General features: G+C 40.4%; 1 protein-coding gene across 3 annotated transcripts; it reads right to left on the reverse strand.

The window, feature by feature from the left end:
* Positions 1-266: 266 nt before the first annotated feature.
* Positions 267-21,253, reverse strand: cramp1 (cramped chromatin regulator homolog 1). Of its 3 annotated transcripts, none has more exons than XM_017494288.3 (20): positions 21,138-21,253; positions 18,928-19,265; positions 17,145-17,347; positions 14,209-14,362; positions 13,846-13,929; positions 11,990-12,038; positions 11,767-11,852; positions 11,358-11,481; positions 10,540-10,621; positions 8,865-9,713; positions 8,558-8,723; positions 8,181-8,347; positions 6,499-6,570; positions 6,287-6,368; positions 6,040-6,147; positions 5,705-5,895; positions 4,556-4,745; positions 3,956-4,120; positions 3,262-3,407; positions 267-1,452 (listed from the first exon to the last, which is right to left on the reverse strand). In XM_017494288.3, exons 2-20 carry the CDS (start codon positions 19,262-19,264, stop codon positions 1,339-1,341), a joined length of 3,369 nt encoding a protein of 1,122 aa, XP_017349777.1. In that variant the 5' UTR covers position 19,265; positions 21,138-21,253; the 3' UTR covers positions 267-1,338. The 3 variants fall into 3 exon arrangements, with proteins under 3 accessions (XP_017349777.1, XP_017349769.1, XP_017349787.1); XM_017494280.3 differs by lacking the exon at positions 21,138-21,253 and adding an exon at positions 19,658-21,112; XM_017494298.3 differs by lacking the exon at positions 21,138-21,253 and adding an exon at positions 19,380-21,112.
* Between the last annotated feature and the right edge of the window lie 297 nt (positions 21,254-21,550).

The following is a 21,550-nucleotide window of genomic DNA, read 5'->3' on the forward strand; positions in this document are numbered from 1 at the left end:
TGCGCAATGCGTGATCTCAAGCAAAACTCTAGATGACTAAATTCACTTTTTAAACCTCATCTATTTTTGGATTCATGTATTATTAGTTAATTCCAGCCATCAGTTATATAAACTGCTTTAGACAGGTACTCAGGATGGCATTTACCATGGTAAGACTAATGAAATAAATAATTAAATATTTTATATTTACTAATTATGTCTATCTAGCTACAAATGCTTTGTGATCATATCAACTGTTCATAAAGGACAAGGAGACATTAAGAAAATAATTTTTAAAACAGCTTTGTGGGAAATTTATATTTACACGGTGGCTTAAAACCCCTTTTCATACAAATGCAGAAATCTTTAAAACAACTCATAAGCTCCTTGATGCCTTCTAAAATAAAAACGAAAAAAGAAGACACAGTTGCAACAATGAAAATGAATAAATAATCCAAATAATTTACAGAATGTTATAAAAGCACAGTCAATGCTTGTATCAATTCTGGTTATGGTCTATTTACATCAAAAACATTCATTCCATCACAGACAGAAGGCTCACAACCATCGAATCACTGGCTTCCATAAAACCGCGTACAACAAAACGTAGTGTTGAATGTCAAACATCAAACCGCAGGGAAATCAATTACTTTATTATTCAATTTAGGGAGTCTTGAAGTAGATTCATAGATTAATATACATTTTCTACTTAAATACAGCCATGTTTATTTTTTTTTTATGTAGCTTATTGTTAGTGTCAGAGCATTTCCAAATTAGTTCTAGTCATCCCCATGACGAAAAAAAAAACTAAGGCCATCAGATTTTATGGAGCCACAAATTTTGAAGACAGACTGTACATGGACGTTGTGTATTACGTACACACTTTTATGGCTTTTTCAGGAGAATGATCAAAGACAGATCTATAGTATCAATGAAGAAACTGTCATTAAGACAAAAACAGCTGAGCAACAGCCTTGGCTCACACTCGCATACACGGAACAGAGTAGGACGGACAAAAAGGAAGCGCACAGAACGATAGGAGGCAATGTTTGTTCTGATATGGCAAATTTCTATACATGAGGTTGCTTTGTAAACAAATTTGCTTAAAAAGTGGCCCAAGTGTGGCTTGTGAAATGCACGCCACAAAATAATGGGCACACACGTGCGCGCGCGCACACACACACACACACACACACACACACGATCCTGATCATCAAGGATCACGGCAGTCTTTATTGCACTTCCAACAAGGTCAATCGCATGAACACATTCTCTCTTTCTGACTGACGAACTGGAGTTCTCCCGGAGTGCTGTGGTTGTGTAAGAAGCTCCTTCTCCTTCCAACATTTCATATCAGACTCATGGAGGAGGGAGGCTCGTCTCAGAGACGGACAGCTCTTGGGCGAGGTCGTTGAAGCGGGCGATGTAGTCGACGCTGTTCTCGCTCATCATGCAGGCCAACTGATTATCCACCTGGATAAACAGGAAATATGAGGAGGAACTAGAATGACTATTACAACATCTACATGCAATTTAGTCTTTAAATCGCAGCCTTTTTTCATACATAGTTCTTATATTTCTAAGTATAGCTGGTGTAACTTAAGTAATACGTTCCATTTATTATTAAAACGTTTGTTTCAGAACTATCCTGAAATCATGCGAGAGGGAATTTATTATTGACCCAAAGCAACTTTAACAGTCTAAAGTATTAACAAGAAATAGTCATGCCAGGAATGCATCAACCTTTAGGCAGTTATTTATCATAATGCCTATGTAGGATATATAATAATAATAATAATAATAATAATAATAATAATAATAATAATTTATAAAACAATACAATTTAACAAACATTTTCAACCTGTACTATTAGGGCATTTGTACACTAAATTAGACATGTATTATTCATCTAATGAAGGGCATAAAATGTGCAAAAACAGTCAGTCACAGATCTGTGATCATGACGCATCAGTTCTGAGGTTTTTCATTCTTTTATTATTAGAAAAGCAGATAAAGTGCAAATAAAATGGAGTCATATTTTAAAAAGGTGATGAATTTTCTCTACTCATTCAACAGCTTAAAGTGTAAAACAACCAGTTACAGACCCATTTAAAATGTCGCTACCTCATACCTGAAAACAATGCACAAACTACAGTGCAGTAGTTTTCACCCCTCTTCAAATTTTCCACATTTTGTCATGTTACAGTGTCATGATTCTACACAAAATACCCCCATCATACTGAAGTGGGTTGAAAAGACAATCAATGTAGTTTTCACAACTATTCACCAAAAAAATATATATAATAATAATAATAATAATAATAATAATAATAATAATAAAAATAAAAAGAGCCTCCGTCCTAATGATTTCTTTTGCAACCATCAGATTTTTAAAGAAATTAAAACTGCCTGCAGAAGACCATTAGAAAAGAGGGCTATAGTCAGAGAAACAACCAAGTGGCCTAAGGTAACTCTAAAGGAGCTGGAGAGATAGATCACAAATGGCAGCCATAAGCCCAGACACTCCACAAAGCTTAGCTTTATTGAAGAGTGGCAAGTCGTACGAAATCCCATTGGACTCTGTGAAAAGGCATGTAGGAGACTCGGGCAACATCTGGGAAAAGGGTCTCTCTATCTGATGTGACCAAAACTGACTTGGCTCGAAGTGCTACATTTGGAGGAAACCTGCTCATCACACTGAGATGATCATCCCTACAGTGACGCACGGTGGTGGTAGCATCATTTTACAGATGTGTTTCATCAGCAGGCAACATGGTTGAGGGCAAGACAGATGGAACTAAATACAGGGTAAAGCTGTTCCAGCGAAATCCTGTGAAAGACTTAAACTGGGACGGGCGTTCACCTTTCAAACTGACAATGCCAAAGCTACACTGGACTGATTCAAAACCAAGAACGTGAATGTGTTATAATGGCCCAGTCAAAGCCCAGAGCTCAAGCCGATTAAGAATCTGGGGCAAGACTTGAAAATTCACCAATGGTCTCCATTCAATCTGACAGAGCTTCTGCAATTATGTGCATTTCAATTCCAGGTTGTAATGCTATAAAAATGTGGAAATTTGATTATGGGGTGAAAGTTGCGAACCCTTACTACCTCTCAAACATTTATTAATTCCATTAATTAATTCCATCTCAAGCATTTATGAATAACATTTATTAAATCTTGTGTGTTACCATCCATGCTAGCGAAATATAAGCGACACTATTAACATATCAGTAAAAGACTTTAGGCGAGGCTGTATGGCCAGTGAGGCGGCCTCTCACCTCAACAACGTCAGGTAGGCCACGTGACTGAAAAGAATCATGGGAGTTACTGTCAAGCAGGCTGGGGCCAAGTAAGGCTGTACCACTCGAGGGCCCTGCAGGGGGGAGGACAGTCCTCCGGGTTTTATCTGGTGACACCAGGCTTGCTATGTAGAGGAAACAGAGGCAGAAGTCAGATTAGTTCACGAGGCCATGTAATTGTAGAGGTTCACTTTGCATCACATAACTTCTCTGGTTATGAAAACTGCAGTGGAGTCTCTTTGCATAGTTCTACAATTCCAGTATGGCTTTTTTCTTTTTAAAACTTGCAGAGACGCAAACTCTACATTTACATCTACAAGATTTGCTATATATAGAATTATTAAAAACAGGGAGGTTTGGATTTGCCACAAATAAAATGAGAAAATTTGCCTCATAACACACAAAAATGTTAGACTACTGAAAATTACAGATATGAAGCCTGAAAAGTGAAACTTTTTGTTGTACAAAACAATTGAAAAGAACAACATTAAAAAAAAAAAAACTTTATAAATGACTGAAGCCTGACTTTCTGTCCTGAGCTGTAGATACACTGTTGCAGTGGTGTTTCATATTTCTGGGGATATTTTTAATAGCCTCTCTTTCAGTGGTCAAAAATGCCCTTGCATTAAATTAAACACAACCTAAATTAATTTGCTGTTTACATGACACTCACAGAGCAGGCAGCCCAGACTCGAGTCGCTAGAGTCGTTGGGGTACCACTGGGGATCGTGCATAGGAGATGGCATCCAGCTATGGCCGGGACTGTCTGGGAGGGAGGGGAGAAGTTTAGACCTGTCACTCCCGTTGAGCTTGGGAGGAGAAAGAGCTGATCCTTCACCTAAGGAAGAAGGAATGATGGTGAGCAAGAGAGAAAGAGAAAGCAAATCACAGTCATTCATCTTCCATTTGTGCCAGACATGGAATTATCTGATGTAAATTACTCCACGGAGTGGTAAGGTCAGAACTAATACAATACATCCACACACAGATTCAACTTGCAATTGCTGTAAACAAACTCCTTCCTTGCTTGTACATGTATTCTGGTTCTGCTACATGTCAAAAGTAGTCCAACTCGCCTTTCTTTTCTTACCACTGTTCTGAACTCATATCCTTTGTAACTTTATTAGCAAGACTAGGCTTGGAAAATGTATGTGTTTAGAAATTGTTCTGGGTTTATCTGATTAACTGGAATACCCGTGTACTGCCCATCATCACGTAACGTGGAAACGAAACGTCCTCATACAGAACCAGCAGCATGTTCACCCGAACCCACCATAGTGTGCAGAACTGATGGCAAGCTCAATAATGGAGTCGCTGATGTGAGTGTGAGGTTCTCCAGGAGGAAGGGATTCATCTGGAGGGCCAGGGAGTGAGATGTCCAACAGGGAAGCAACACTAGGAGGTGCCAGTAGGGAGTCTCCACCCCCTGGAGATGGTGGAGGGACGCCGTTCTGCAAAGAACCCTAATAAAGCAGTGAGAGGGAGGGGGGAAAAAAACAAGGCTGACTTGTTAAGAAAATAAGCATCATCAAGTTTCTCACTTCTGTGTCATTTTCTAATAGCTATGCACCAGAAAGTGTCTTATTCCTCTTATACTGCAGCAATGTGCCTATACAATATTTTTTTTTAATAATATGAAAGTACTTATCATCTTAAAGTTATAATTAAACAATGAATTAAAAAAAGATCAGGTGATTTGTTTTCTAATCAACTGTCCAGTTTGGATGAGCCTATGCCCATGTTAGCTGCAGATTCCTGTTCTTGACTGACAGGAGTGGAACCCAATTTATTATTCTACTGCTGTAGTCCATCCACCTCTAGGTTCACTGGTTTGTGCATGCTGAAATGCTGTTCTGCTCACCACAATTGTAAACGGTAATTATTTGAGTTACTATATCCTTCCTGGCAGCTCTGGTCTTTTCCTCTGATCTCTCCTATAAAGTAAACTCTAGGGACTATTGTGTGTGAAAATCCCAGGAGATCAGCAGTTGCTGAAACCAACCCATCTGTCACCAACAACCATGCCACGGTTAAAGGTTAAACATTTTTTTCCCACCACATTTTGATGTTTGATGTGAACATTAACTGAAGCTCTTGACCTGTATCTACATGATTGGCTGATTAGATAACTGCATGAATGTACCGGTGTCCCTAATAAAGTGGACGGGGTGTGTGTGTGCGCATTTACATACATATATCGTCCACTTTATTAGGAACACCTGTACATTTTTTTTGTGCGCGCGTGTATCATGTCCCTGTACAGGTTACTATAGATTACTATAGTTATTGTATTAGAACAAATGCATTAATATATAACCTGTGATGTGCAGCGACACTACAGTCAGAGCTGATGTTATGAAAAAAACGTAGCAGAACTGAGAATTAAACAGAAATGTGGTGTGAGTGAGTATAAGATGTCCACCTCTGTCTCTTGCTGCAGCAGCTCAGGGTTGGGCTCGGGCTCGGGCTCGGGCTCCGGTTCAGGTTCAGTAGGTGCTGGTGGCGTGGCAGCCTCATGTGGCAAAAGGCTCGACTCTAGAGCCGGGGCCTCCACCTCTCGGCACGGGCTTCCTGGGATAATGCCTGCAGACTTTGCTGCCAGGTCAATTGCACCTGAAGCACAAGGAACAAGTTATTCTCTACTGAAAACAAAAAAGTGGCAGCAGTTTTTATTTGTTATTTATTGATTATTCCAAAAAAAAGAAAAAAAGAAAAATCAAGAGACAACTTCAAAATCATGTTTGGCAGTAAGCTTACTGGACAGCTGATTAGAAGAAGCAGTATTTATTGTAGTGGAAGTGGCTTTGAGTGCAAGGGATTGGGATGATGAGAGCCGGTTTTGGATGGGCCAAAAAGAACCAGTGCCTGGAGGAGAAAAATGGACAAAAGAAAAGGAAAAAGAGGACTTCAATGATATTTTTCTTCATTAAGAATGTTAAAACAAAGTCTGTTAACATTAAATGTTTGTATTTGTTCAGGCAGCTGATATGATCAGGTAGATTACCAGTAGCTGAAGAGCTGGAGAGAATTGAGAAAGAGCACACATGCTGGGAGGCATCTCCTGTTGTTCGAGGCAACAATGTTCTCTACAGGGAAGAAACAGAAGAAACACTTGTATTTTTAGCAGCAAGTGACTTACTTAAGAATAAGATAGAATTATAATAAAAGTCACCCCAATTTTGATTATGTTCAGGTTGTAGGCTCAGGTTGCCTTACCTGCACAACAAGTGGCTTCCTCAGTGGACGACCCCTTCCTTTTTTCCCTGCCTTGTGGAGGAACATATCTGACTGAAAGAGAAACATAGTACTGTTAGTAATGTGAAAATAAATTAATTGCTTAAAACTACAGTGTATTATGCCCTGTCCCTACCTAGATTGTGTATAGGGAGTCTAAGCTAGTGAATGTTGTACATGCTGTCTTGAGAACCTGGTACCATTGTTATTGAAAATCAAAGGGGGGGGACGACACTACAGTGTATAGGATTTTTATTTGTATAGGAGGGAGGGAGGAACTGCGCGCACACACACACGCACACACACACACTAATCGGATGTTCCCAAGCTGCTGTGAATCACCCAGACAATCCTGTAATAGTAATTTACACTACCGATTCAAAGGTTGAGAGACACTCGACTGAAATGTTTCTCATGATCTTAAAAACCTTTTCATCTGAAGGTGTATGATTAAATGTTTGAAATTGGTGTTGTAGACAAAAATATAATTGTGCCAACATTCATTTCTTTCATTAGAAAACTAGCATTATATTTACAAATTAAAAAAATAAAATAGAAAAATTTCCGAAAAGCAGCCAATAAGTGCTGGGTGTCTACTTTGAAGATGCTAAAATATTAAACTATTTAGATTTATTTTGGATCACAAAATTATTCCCATAGTTCCATTTGTGTTATTCCAGAGTTTTGATGACTTAATTATTAGTCTAAAATGTGTGTGGGGGGGCGGGGGGGTTGATGAAAAAAATAAATCAAGAATGAGTGTTTCTAAACTTTTGACCGGTAGTGTATGTCAGAGGTGTTGGGTCTGTTATTGTGCCACAACTTCAGGCATGAAAGAAGCGTGACTACACAGTGACTGGCAGGAGCTGCAGCCAATCACGGAAGAGAAAAAGAGTGTGAGAGTTTATATATATATATATATATATATATATATATATATATATATATATATATATATATATATATATATACACACACACACACACACACATATACCTGCATACATACACACAATAAAGTAATTAGGATTGAAATAGTGAAAGAGTCTGGTTAAAATCTGCAAAAGGGGAAAGGAGTCAGAACTGACATTTGTTTCTTGCTAAATAAGTAAGGTATTCATTTGTTCTATAATTTTGAGGGGGGAAGGGAGTGAAGGATTTTTAGCAGGTTTATCTTTGTCGTGGAAGACAATCGATAACAGGTTGTGTGCGAGAGAGAATTTATTTTTGCATTTCAGACTCTGCTATATTGGATGAGAGTAAGGCAACTTTTTCTATGGATAACTACACAAGCTATTCTTCTCAATTATAATGGGCTATTGTGCAGTTCTGATGCCAGAAGGCCATACTATACATTTCAAAGAGTATAGGGGAAAAATCTCTGGTGCAGGTGCAGTCAACACCTTCAGCATTTTTAAGACCCCTCTTGCTAGACCATGTTATAGCTGCAGTCCCTCAGGGTAACAAAGGCATCATGCTGTTTATATAACAGCGTTAAACCCAGCCATATAATTTAAGGCATTTGGAGCACGATTGTACACCATCTTCTCACTATTCACCTCAAAGAGTGTGATCTGGAATTCACGTAGAGTTAAGATCTTTAGTTTAGCTAGATTACTGACAGATCAGTTTTTAGCTTGAGTTCTAAAGCAGCTGACCACTCACACTGATCGAGTCCAGCTGCTGGCGGAAAGCCAACTCTGCCTCCTTATTGGGAGAAAACATCCGTACGTGGCGGGAGCTGTTAGGAGGAAGTGTTGTTGGGACAGCAAACACACCCCCATCACCGTCGCTGCCAGAAACCAACAGGGAACGTGGTAGATTCCGGCCGCCTGTGGAGACACAACAACCGAAATTAGCGCGTGCATGAATCTAACTACACCCTTGTCTAGAGTCCAAAATACTGTGACAGGTTTGCCAATTTACTGAATGGAGGGATATTTTCTGACATTTAAATACCAAGTACGATGAATCACGTTGACTAAACATTCAAAATGCTCCTGATGACCTAAAACCTTCACGTTCGTGTTTATGGTTTGTACCTGTGCCAGCTGTATTAAGCAGTGTTTTGGCGCGTGCTGTGTGTTGCTGCCGCCCACAGTTGGGGCTGCGAGTTCCCACAGTCAGAGTTTTGCCTGTCGGTGTCAGAGACTGTTCCTCCAGACCCGGCTTGATGGGAGATGTCCCTACTGAGCACGTGTCTGAAGCCTGAGATAGTGACAGCAAGTACAGAAAAGCAAAGAGGAGAAAAATTGATGTCTAGGATTTGTGATATTCACAAGATGTCATGCGTGTTTTCAAATTCAAACCGTAACCATCGTTTGTATTCTTATGTCCAGGGTTACTCACCGGTTTGGGGTTGACCTCTAAGGAGACGAGTCTTAGGAGGCACCGAAGCACACTCTGAGTGGTGGGCAGGGCTGAAGGCCGGGGCTTGGGCTGCCACTCGTACTCTAGCTGCAGCTTTCCGGGCTTGCCCATCATGAGGTAGAGTTCAGCTAGAGTGACGTTCTCTGAGCCCTGTGAACTCCAGCCCTCCTCACGGATCTGCTGTGGCGAGCGACCAGTCGTGGCTGCATCCTCCACACGACCTGGGGGCTCAGGAGGAGGAGGAGGAGGGGGAGGGGGAGGAGGAGGAGGAGCTCCATCTGCTATAACCCCACCTGCTGGAGTAGTCTCCGTGCTGTGGTCTGTCAGGATGTCCTCTCCTGGACTGACAGCATCTTTACTAGAACACGTCTGGGACTGAGACATGCCCAGAGAATCAGCAGTCCCAGTCCCTTCCTGTCCTGAGAAAGGCAGCAGACTTGTAGAAGTTGACGTGGCAGAAAGAGCGGTAGTGTTATGGGCAGTGTTTAAAGTGCTCTCTGTCCCGGGAGTGCAGTTGCTGCTTTCTGAACTCTCGGGTCCGTCGGCTCTTTTTACGTCTCCACCTCCAGAGGCACCCTTGCCTGGTTTTCCCATCCCTCGAACAGGCTGAATCCCTAGAATCTGGGCCGTTGGGAGGTCTCTTACACCTGGTCGACCACGCCCAGTCTCCTGCCAATGCACAGTGCAGGAGGCCTTGGAGTGAACGACACGAGCTACTCCAGGTAACACGGTAACTGTGCTGCTTTCTCCTGGATACAGGAACAGATCTTCCGAATCACCAGGCAGGGCTACGCCTTCCAGAGCCTCCCGCTCTGCTAGACTCTTAAGCTAGACACGTTAGGGTTAAGGGTAGAAAATGTGATCTAGATGTTACACGTTGTGCTGAATACAATAAACCAGACAAACAGCGAAAACTGGCGCCTTTCTTTTTTAAAAAATTATCTGCATGGACATTTTTCATGACGTAAACACACGACAGGTGAGCTGCTGCGCATAGGTCATCTTCAAATGACTCACACCTGCATCGTCATGGTCAACATTCCAACTCTGAATAATCCCATACTGACCATTCCCTGTGCAAACATCATTTTTCCACAAGTTTTATTAAAATGCTGTTAAACTGAACACACTAAACACCAAAAAATCAAGTAGAATATAAGTGAAGCCTTATATGACAACAATGCCAAAAAGTATCAGTTGAATCAGAATTCTAGCTTTGCAGTCTTGAGACCTCCAGGGCTCGTTCACGAAACGAAATTCACATCTCAAAATAAATAAAATTAGGTAATATTACTCTTCTGGTTGATAAGATCTTGATCATTTCCCCAAGCTTATATTTTTAATATAAAGGTACATCTTTTTAAAAATATATATATATATATTAGAACATCGTGGCAAAATTTATTTTTTCCTGTAATTTAATTCAACAAGTGGAACGTCCATATATTCTAGATTCATCGCACACAGTGAAATTTTTCAAGCCTTTTTTTGTTTTAATCTTGACGATTATGGCTTACAGCTCACGGAAATCAAAAAATCCACTATCTCAAAATATTAGAAGAAAGAATTTATAATACAGACCATGTAAAAATACCGAAATGACAACATCTCTGAAAATACATAATCACATGTGAAACACATGTAGAAAGGATACAATTCGCTGGTCCTGAACAGCCCATTTTTGCTTCAGGAACTCAATAAGGCTGGACACTTTCCTGTGCAACTCCACGACCATCCTAAAAACAACCGTTCCAGACATCAACCATTCAACAGGAAAAGAGCAAGACATCATGTACAGGAACTGATTAACCAAGCAGTGATGTGATTCTGTTCAATTTGCGGAAGCAATAAATCTAACGTACGGCCGATGCGTGCTGAACGAGTCTTTCGTAGGCTAGAAAACTTCATGGACATTAACTGGTTGAAGTACAATTTATAAAAATAATAATAATTAAATAAAAGCAACTGGACTTGATCTTATTACAAGCCTATGGATGAAGAAATGATAAACTTATGAAGCTCCTTGGTTAACTAGCAAATAAAAAAAAACCCCAGCATGTAACCGCTGATTTGGTAAATTTTCTGTAAGGAGACATTTATGTTACACTTTTTTAGAAGGAGTCTCCAGTCTCAGCGCTTTGTAACAGTCAGAGGTAATACCCCGTTGTTGATTAATTTCCTATAACAGTACACTCCACCGTGTTTTAGTCCTTACTTATCCTGTGAGCTTCAAAGTGGACTGCCACATGAGGAAAAAAAAAGCACCTGCACAAAAGACTTTTTAGACCTGATGTCCACCTCTAATTCCATTTTGTTTTTTTATGTACACAAGTCCTAAAGAGTGATTACAGTACTCCAACACTGGCACCTCAAACGTATTTGAATAGCCGTGTACACCCCTAATAAAAGACTGACTCTAAGAGCATAATTCAGGAGTGATTTATGTAACTGTGTGAGGCAGGTGAGACTGACCTGAGGCGAGGATTATGGGCCAGACTCTGAACCCGAGCCCATGAGTGGTTACTACGTGGCTGCAGCTCCACGGCAACCTTCAGTGGCAACCGAACTGGCTTCTGGTCTTCCTCATCACTCACTCCTGAGAAGTAGAAGATAAGCCAGAGTGGAGAAAAAAAAAAATACAGAGAACAGATTAGTAAATCATATTCTCAATCTCATATCTCCTCCTTGTTTCCAATCAATCCCATAACCTGTAACCATAGAAACCCAGAACTCACCCTACTTACACAAGTTCTACAATAATCTTTACTACCTTCCTCCCAAGCTTTTTCAAGACCTCCATTCCAGAACAGTCTCTCACAAGTTTCCCAGCTGAATACACAGTTACACACACTGCTCTCATTTCTCTCTTACACATACACACCATCTGGGTCGCACAGTTTCTTCAGCGCACGACACATGGGGGCTTTGATCCTCAGGTTCCTGCCTTTAGAACGAACCGTGGTGGCCCTAAAAACACACACACACACACACACACACACACACACACACACACACCCTGTAGTTAATCAATTCAAACACAACTAAACTACACAATCAATTGTATTTTATTCATCTCGTACTTGGACACAAATAAATACACTTACCCTTGCATGATGAGCTCATTCAGTTTGGCCACGTTCTTGTCATCCATCACTGAAAAGAACAAGAAGTGGAGAGGAAGCAGTTACACATGTCCCATTCACATGCCATCAATAAAGCATAAGCAATAAAGCGATAATAAAAAAAAAAATCCCAATCCTAGCCTTATTCTTTTGGCCAACCAGGCACTGTACTTTAGCTGGCCCATCATGTTTCCCATGGACAGTTTTGCGTGGAAGATTAGGATGCAATAGTGACTGGTCAGAGATCTTATTGTCTACCAATTTCCCAAAATATAAAACAAAACATAAATGAATAAAAATTCCAGTTTGGATTCGTTTGCATGACCGACCGATGATCGTTGTCAGCTGAACACAGACAGCATAACTAGAGAAACCCTTGTCTGCTTATAGACGAGTCTTTTCATGTACTGTTTAGCTGATTGTATGTGATGGGTTTAATTAAATAATAAACCAAATATGACAATACTGAACAACAATCTTAGAAGCACCTTAAAGCAGCCAGCACGCTAAATGTTAAGTATCTAATAAGTTTGTTATAGGGATGTGATGGTGAGGAAATTTTCCCCACCGTTTAATCGATGTGTGACAACACCGGTAATACCAGTATCACCGGGGCGGGGCCGGGGGTGTTTCCACCTCGCTTATGAATGCTCGTGCGGCCATGCGCATTTCACTTTTGCTCTCGGATTAGCGGCAATTCGGGGGCGGCAAATGCTTGACTGGTGGGTTCATTATTATTCTTAATAAAAAAATTTAAAAACACAAAAACTACAAAACAGTACAATGACAAACTCACTTATCTTAAACATAAAACTTTTGAAACCAAATCTTCCACCATCGTGCTGTCAGTCAGCTCGCCTCACGCGTGCTAAATGAAATCTGACTCCTGCTGGTCTGTGCTGCGACTCAGACTCATTCGGCTCATACTGAAGTGGGCACATGTTCAGTTTCTAATTGTAGCATCCGTTCTCTAACTGAACTAAAGGATTTTTATTGCAACCCCAACACCGGTAACACCGGCTATCACAGCAAGCCTAGTTTGTGACCCTACTGATAAATGTAAAATCGATCATTTGCAAATACATTAACCAAGATTAACGTTAACGATCGCCGTTTTTGTGCAGTAGCTAACACACGCACAAAACTAAGATTAGCTTCAGCAGTGTGCAGTACAATTTATTTGGCTTTCTTTCTTCTTTTCTTTACGTCATCAGTCATTTGCTAAATTACAAAAAAACTTTTCCTAACAGAATACAACCACATTTGGTGAGCCACAGCTATATGATTATTATCCTCTTCTAAGAAGTAAGGATTTTTGTGACCTCGACAAAAAGTGAGCAAGTCTTTGGCCAACCTTTCAGCTATGAGCTGTGGCGTTGTATCGTTCAAATATAAAAAAAGACATTTGAGTTTGGGTATCCTCTTTATCCATCCACCCAATTGCCATACTGCTTAATCCTTCACAGGGTCGCAGGGGAGTCTGGAGCCTATCCCAGGGAACTTGGGGCACAAGCCAGGGGACACCCTGTACAGGGTGCCAAGCCATCTCAGGGCACAATCGCACACACATTAACACACTACAGAGAAATTGGAAATACCAAAATCAGCCTATAACATGTCTTTGGACTGGGGGAGGAAACCGTAGTACACTGAGAAAGCCCCCCGAAGCACAGGGAGAACAGGCAAACTCTGCGAACACAAGGCAACTACAAATGCAAAACTAATAGAACAAACATGAGATTTGCTTGTTCTGAACGCTGGACTACTGATATGGCTCCATCCAACCCTATTAAGGAAAAAAAAAAGAAAGAAAAAAAAACCTTGCAGGTAGTACTCACAGCCTCCAACTTTCTTCCTGAGCTCAGCATAACATATGAGTCCATAGAGCTCCTGTGAGGATTTCTTCAGCACGCGGGAATACGCTGAGGAAGAGACCGAGGGGAAAACAGCAGGAGCGTGATCTTGTTTGTGATTCACCACAGTACACAAGAGTTTCACATTTATACAATGCAGTTCAATCAAACAGGACGTACTAACGCTAAATCAAAACTGCGCTGTATCCTGCAATTCATTTTCTGTTGCAACAGATCATCTAAAAGTAATGACCTCTCCTTATTTAACATGCACACAACGAACAAAAACAGTTCCGCTGCACGCTACAAAAAAAAAAAACCTGTGCGTGTACGAGTCTTTAGCCTTACCGTTATTAAAGTCAATGTGTTTGGAGATCTTGTGCCAGGTTCTGTAATAGAAGTGGCGAACCTGCTCCTTGTTCTTCACCATACTAGCAGGTTTGCCTTTTTTCTTATACTTCAGAGCAATGTTGTTCTGTATGGCCTCAAAGTCCTTCCCATGCTGAGACAGAAAGCGAGATGGAAAGAGAAATAGCAGGGAAAAGGGTTAGAAAAAAAAAAAAGTGTCATGTGATCAATACACTGCAAGTGCCAATTACTGTAATTACAAGTGATAAATATATCAAATCACGATTCAGGACATTTTAATACACTCTACATGCCACATTTAGGTTTGCTAACAAAAAGGCAAGCAAAACATTTAAAATCCTACAAAGGGCTATGAGGTCAGTGTTCGCAAGAACAAATCATTTAACACAGAAAAGTAATAATAAATGTAAAAGGATGGGAAATAAAAGAGTATAAAAATATGTTTTAACAATCAGGAACTTATTCTGTGCAACACACTAATGATTATTTTCATAATCGATAAATCAGACGATAATTTTTTTCGATGGAAAAAGTACAAAACCGTCGATAACATTTTTTCATCAATTTAAAGTAAAATCCACAAACTCAGTGTTACAAACATAAACTACAGACTAAAGCTTTACAGCAACAACTGTTTGTCCAGTTTTATATACACTCATATTGTATATATTCATGTGAAAAAATAAGTACACCCCATGGAAATTGTTGGCTTTTTTGAGATATTTGGACAAGTGAACATTTGATGCTCTTTGAAACAGTGCGTATTAATAAAAGGTGATACACTATCAAATGGCATAAGATTGACATTTTGTAGTAATTTCCACAATTTAAATTAACAAAAAAAATGATCAGACACATGGAAAAAGTAAGTACATCCCTACATTTATCACACCTTCAAATCCATAAAATTAGATTCAGGTGTTCAGGATTATGTGCCAGTGATTAGAACCTGCTTAGGGAGTGCAAGTGGAACCTGCCTTATTTATATCTAGTGTCATATCTAGTGTTTGGTGTTCCCTTTGTTATTGAGGTGTTCAGTTCAACTCAATTTTATTTGTATAGCCCTTTTTACAATGGACATTGTCTCAAAGCAGCTTTACAGAAACATATAAACAGAGGATACAGGTGTGTGGTGTCATCATGCCAAGATCTAAAGAGTTCTGTTAGGCCTTCAGGGAAGAGGTTGTGGATGTCTATGAGTCTGGCAAGGGATATAAAAAGATCTCCAAATTATTTCAAATACATAATTCCACTTTAAGGAAAGTCATCTACAAGTGGCGCAGATTACAAATGACTGCCAATTTATCCAGGACTGGCCGTCCCAGCAAACTCAGCCCAAGAGCAGACATTCTGATGCAAAAACAAGTCTCCAAGAACCCCAAAATTTCATCAGGGGATCTGCTAGTAAGTCTTGCAAACGTTGGTGTCAATGTGCATGCTTCTACAATCAGAAGGTTTTCCAGGAAAAAGCTTTGTAAGACTACAGTTTGCTAATGGGCATATAGGCAAAGACCAGGACTTTTGGAATGATATGTTCTGGACAGACAAAGCAGAGATAAGAGTTGTTTGCTTACAGTAACACATGTTTGGCGCAGGCAAAAGACAGCTTTTCAGGAGAAGCACCTCATACCGACTGTGAAGCACGGTGGTGGAAATGTTATGCTTTGGGGTTGCTTTGCTGTCTCAGGGACTGGACAGCTTGTATTCATTGATTCAACTATGAATTCTGCATCATATCAAAGAGTGCTGACAACGATGGTTGTTGACAACGATTTTCATAATCGATTATTAGAGGTGCAACATTTCGGATCATTTTTTGGATCAGCAAAAAAATAAATTTATGAATTAAAAACAAAAGGGGGGGACCCAAATATAACTGTGCTCAATGTATTGCCACTTTCATATGGCTCTCTCATGTCACAATGCATACATACCGTAACAATTTTGTCCACGACCCTTCTTCCGTCGTCATTATATTTTACGGGGAAGCCAAAATGCTCCCATACACGCGAACTGAATGATGCGGGAAGCTTTTCAAGCTTTTCTTCTGCTCCTCCACTAGCCATGATGACTGTTATTATCAACTGCTTAACATGCCCCATTCACGACTGCTTTGTCTGTATCTTTTCACTGCAACTCTGCATCGAGCTTTAAGAAATTATTACTTTAAAAAGTAAGATCGGCAGTAAAACTGTGATGGTTAAACTTTGCAATTAATCTGCGAATCACATGCATGACGAACCATGGCGTGAGGTCTGTACGGATCAACTACGATCCGGTACAACCCGGTAAAATCGATTATTATAGATTTTAATCGGTTATTTGTTGCAGATTTACAGCCAGCATTTTAAAAATACTGGTGATACCTGCAGCATCTCTGAAAAGAATATTTTGGCACCCTATTACGAATTATAACTCTCTTATATAAACGTGCTCGTTCTAATGTTATCGCTTTTATAATCATAATAGAGGAGTTTATAATTTCTGGTTCCTCTGTAACATAGTAATCTGCTTTTTTAAAAAAAATCTTTTTAATTTCTAGGACAGTCAAAGAGAGACTGGTGAGAAAGCGACTGTTTATAGCTGCTATAATGCAAACAAGAACTAACTTGTCTTATGGACGCTCAGAACATTGACTAACTAAAACGGACAAAAATGTCCATTTAATTAATATGTCCATTTAATATGTCCACTGAATTAATAAACACTGGGACGCATAACAGCACACCATCATTGATTACTTATCCTAGAACAGTATGCCCCGTTGTGTTTTACTCTTTACTTAACTATCTTTAATGGTCTATTAATAGACTGAGGACTAACAAAATAACTGGAGCACATCACAAATTAATTCCTGTGGATTAAAATGATGGATTTTCAGAACTTAAGCAACATCCAGGACAATAACAGATTACCTCATAAAGTCCTTCAAAGAACGAGTTCTTGTCCTCAGTGCTCCAGGACTCCCACTGTCTGCGTGCACGCTTTTGATTCCCTCCTTCATCCTTTTCCACTGGGCCCTGGCTCCTGGGGGCAGACCGAGAGCTCCCTCCGGCTGCAGCAGCTCCTCCTGAGCCTGCGTGGCCTGATGCAGACACAGCAGGAACCGCATCACTCCCTGGGCCAGAGCAAGGAAAGAAAAAAGTGAGAGAGGAGATTAGGACTTGATCTGTTTTTCACACCACACAAGAAGTAGAGGCCACAGAATAGTCTGGATCCCAAAATATCTAGGGGCGGACTAAAAATAATGAAATATTTCCACCGTCAATAGCTGGAACTTGTTTATTACCTTAGTTCCAATGAAGACCATGGGAATATTATAACTGGAAAACGCTGTTTATGACACATGCCTTAGGCGGAACTGAAAGTACGCACCCAAATACACATAATACAGGTTCCCAAACATGACCTCATTAGATGACGCTGAAAAATAAAGAACTCTGTGTAATAAGATTTTTAGTAATGTTATTCAGCTCCAGGTCAACATACCACTAACCAGTACCACTGCACACAAGCTACACACCTGGTGCTATTCGTCTATACTTACAAATAACTGTATATACTGCTCCCAGCTGGGTGTCCTAAATACATGAACATGCACCAGTTCACATTTCAAAAAGAAAAACCCCGGAATGAAAGGCAAAGTGCATTTGAAATAATAATAATGTCATTAAATAATGACATTGTATCATGCAGTGTACAAATTGAAGGGTACGTTGGCAGTGTGTCCACGCTTGTCAGGAAGTGTGAGTGGAGAGTCATTCGGAGGTGTTCCAGACCTGCTGCTCACTACGCTGCTCCAAAAACAACATGCCTGGAGAAAAGAAGCCAACAATGCTGCCCCCAACACACACAAACACACACTACACAACAATGTACCATGCCCTCAACCCAGGATCATGTGTCCATTTTGCTTCCCAATCAAAATGCTTCAAATAAAGAATTTTTTTTTTTTTTTTTTTTTTTTTTAAAAACACCAAATGAAAATCACAACAGCATTGCAACAGAAATAAACCCAAGCATTTTACCACACATATTATACAGTCTTTATATATTTATTTTTGCAAACGAGTCCAGACGGCAACTCGGACGTCACACCGATGACCACGTGACCTCGGAAAGACCTTTTTTCCTCAAGGAAAAGTGTTACCAGGTTTTTCCCAGATTTTACTTTACAGACTTTATCTTTGACCTAGGAGTGTACAAGTAACACAGCTTTACTTGAAAACCTAATTATGGTCCCTTTTGTGTGCCTTCAATCATTTTTATTAAAAATACTATACTGTAATCCGCATTTCCAATTGAAAGATACATGTTAAAGGGACAGAAAGATGCACCACTGAAGGTAGAACCCCAGTGACAAAAAAAAAACCCCAGTGATTTTTTCCTTAAAAAAAAAAATCATTAAAGGAAGCGTAGTCTTTAATCAAACTAATATTAGTTGTTTTTTCGCACACACAAAAAAAAAAAACACACTTGAATTTTCATACTTCTCCAGAGTCCTTTAAACATCCCTGGACTTTCACAGAAGCCATGATGCAAAGAGGATGCTGTTGTCACAATACACTGGTGTCCCATTAATGTTTTCCGTTTTCGTGTTTAATCCACGTGGGTCAGGAAACAGTAAAGATTATTAGATGGTGCTGATTTTGTTTGGGGGTTTTTTTGCCATCTTTTAGGCGATTTGATTGTCCCTACCTTTAGTTTTCGTGCCGCTGTGTCCGTTCACCGCGGGCCCGTCTTTGCGGATCCGTTTGCTCGGAGGTCTCACGCTGGAGCGGAGGAAGTGGTGCTGGTCGTGAGCGGCCGGTGGGGAACCCAGGCCCGCGAGGTTCGGCTGTACTCCGGACGGGTTCGGTGATGAACCGGACGCGAGCGCAGCACACGGACTCGGCGCTTCCTCATCGTCCCTCTTTGTGCTCGGCTGCTCGCTTGGTGTCCGCGCCGCGCTCTCCTCTTCCTCACAGCCTTCGAGATTTCTGATCTGTTTGTTCGAGCTCTCGACTCCCGAACCGGCCTGCTGGCCCACTGTCATCCTAATAAAATACACAAAACAACAAACAAACAAAAAAAGTCGAGACGCTTTGTGGACGTTTTGCGTTTAACCAAAATAGAGGAATTAACTTAGAAGACGCGACGTTCTGCTCAACTCAACATGGCCGCCGCTGTTTGTTTCAAATCCCCCTCTCACAGTCCCGACAATTCGCGTCGAAAAATTACATTTCACACACTTCCCGTTTGGACCAAACGACACTATTTTATCTTAATTCGGTTCGCTTTTCGGACTAGACGCATTTAAGTCGAGTTGCGCTTTGTTTAATCCGACATTCAGAAGGTTTACACTTTAGCGCCCTGCACAAACGACAACGAAAAAATCTTTCGCGCATTCGACCTCTATTTAAAGTGATTGTTTTTCGAGAACCGTTACCCATTTTCCAGCTCTTCAGCCGCGGACGAGATCTTCTTTCTCTTTACCATGAGTCCGAAGATTTTTGAGACCAATTTTCGAGCAATTTAATCATATTTTCAACGCGAGAAAGGAGGTCGTGTGTCTGGACTCGTCCTCTCCTCTCCTCGTTGCTACTGCCTCAACTCAGCTCAGCTCAACTGTTCGTCTCGTAGTAACAGCAACTCCAACTTAGAAACTCCGAAATATAACCACGACGGACATTTTTATCTACACTATAGGTACAGGTTCGCTGTTTGAAACTGGCAAACGAACCGCTATGAAGTCGGACCTCGACATTAATTTTTACGCCCTGCAACGACAAAGACGACACGGAATCCTCCTGAGCACCTCCTCACTCCACAAGTCTGGACTTTGTTGTTAACTACGTCATCATAAAGTTTAAGAAGAGATGCTTTCTTATTACAAGTCTCGATTGATGACATGCAACGAAAAATCCACACAAATCATGCCTTAAAAAATGTTAAACCAGACTCAGGTCTGAGATTGTACCAGAAATACACGAGAGTTAAGATAAACTAACCCGAACACCTTTTTCAGCAGGACGGATCTAGCTTTATTATATAAACACCCTGAAAACCATCATAAGGCACGTATATGATTATAATGACCTTTAGAAATCAGAAGTTCTCTCCTAATCAGAAATAATCTGTATTTGTAAAATGTTGTAGCCAAAGCATTTGGCAGCACATGTTATAGGTTATATTGTGCCAATTAGGGTGGTGCCTTCCTGTCTGTCCACGCAAGTCTAAATCTGGACCATTTGACACAGGACACACATGATCAACAGAAACAGTACCATTTTCACTATTTATACATTATATCTTGTAAATCTCACTCCATTAAGCTGAGTTATTATACAGTTAAGACATATTAACTGATTGAGAATCAGCTGTTAATGAGGCATGCTGTGCTCCATGATGTTCGTGTATCATGATATGGAGCTCAAGTGCTCTTTAAATGACAGTCTGAAAGGTGAAAATCTGACACATTAGGACCACAAGGATAAGGAACATGATATGGTTTCATATGAAGTCGTATGGTATAATTTAGGTGTTTGTACAAACAAGCAGAAAGGATCAGAAGGTTTCCCAAATCTTCCTGCATTCAAATGATCACCGCATCAACACAAACACGAGATCTGCCATAACATAGCTAACTACTGAATCTTCCTAACAGTTTGACCTTGTGATCTTTCAGCATCTTCGATTCCCTGTAACAAAGCTGGGATACAAGGCGATGACATTCTGTATAAAACAAGTGACACCGAGCTCATGTAATTCACCTTCAAACCCAACAAGCAGCAAACTAGCAAGCAACACGGCTAGCTAACCTTAATCGAGCTATCACGAGAAACTAAACACTTGTCCGCACATGATGTTAAGATGCTGGAATAAACAGCAACGACTGCAAAACACTGCTTTACACAGCGATATATTACCTTGTGTAGCGTTTAGCAGCTTAATCGAAGCGAACACAATCCGCCTTAAGCAGAAGTGCACAGCTAGCTTAGCTTCCCCAGTGACAGCTCATCACGTCTTCCTGTTTTTTTCCCTCGTGCCACAAACCACGCCCACTCCCGCTCAAAAACAAATCCCGTGATTGGGCACCGCTTGGTCACGTGTTCAGTACGTCTGACGTCGCATAGTTTAAACGTGATTGGTCCGATATAAACCGTGTTACTTTCAATTGTTTTACTTTAAAACGTCAAATCTGGATACGCTTGCCAAAACATGCGCAGTGATGAAACCCGATTTATCAGAAGTATTGTTTTGTTGTTATAGTTATTGTTGTACATTCGTATCTTTAATTTATATTCCGGAAAATATAAGATACTCTATTTATACTCCATGC

This window comes from Ictalurus punctatus, chromosome 2 (assembly GCF_001660625.3).
Source record: "Ictalurus punctatus breed USDA103 chromosome 2, Coco_2.0, whole genome shotgun sequence".
Taxonomy (NCBI): Eukaryota; Metazoa; Chordata; class Actinopteri; order Siluriformes; family Ictaluridae; genus Ictalurus; species Ictalurus punctatus.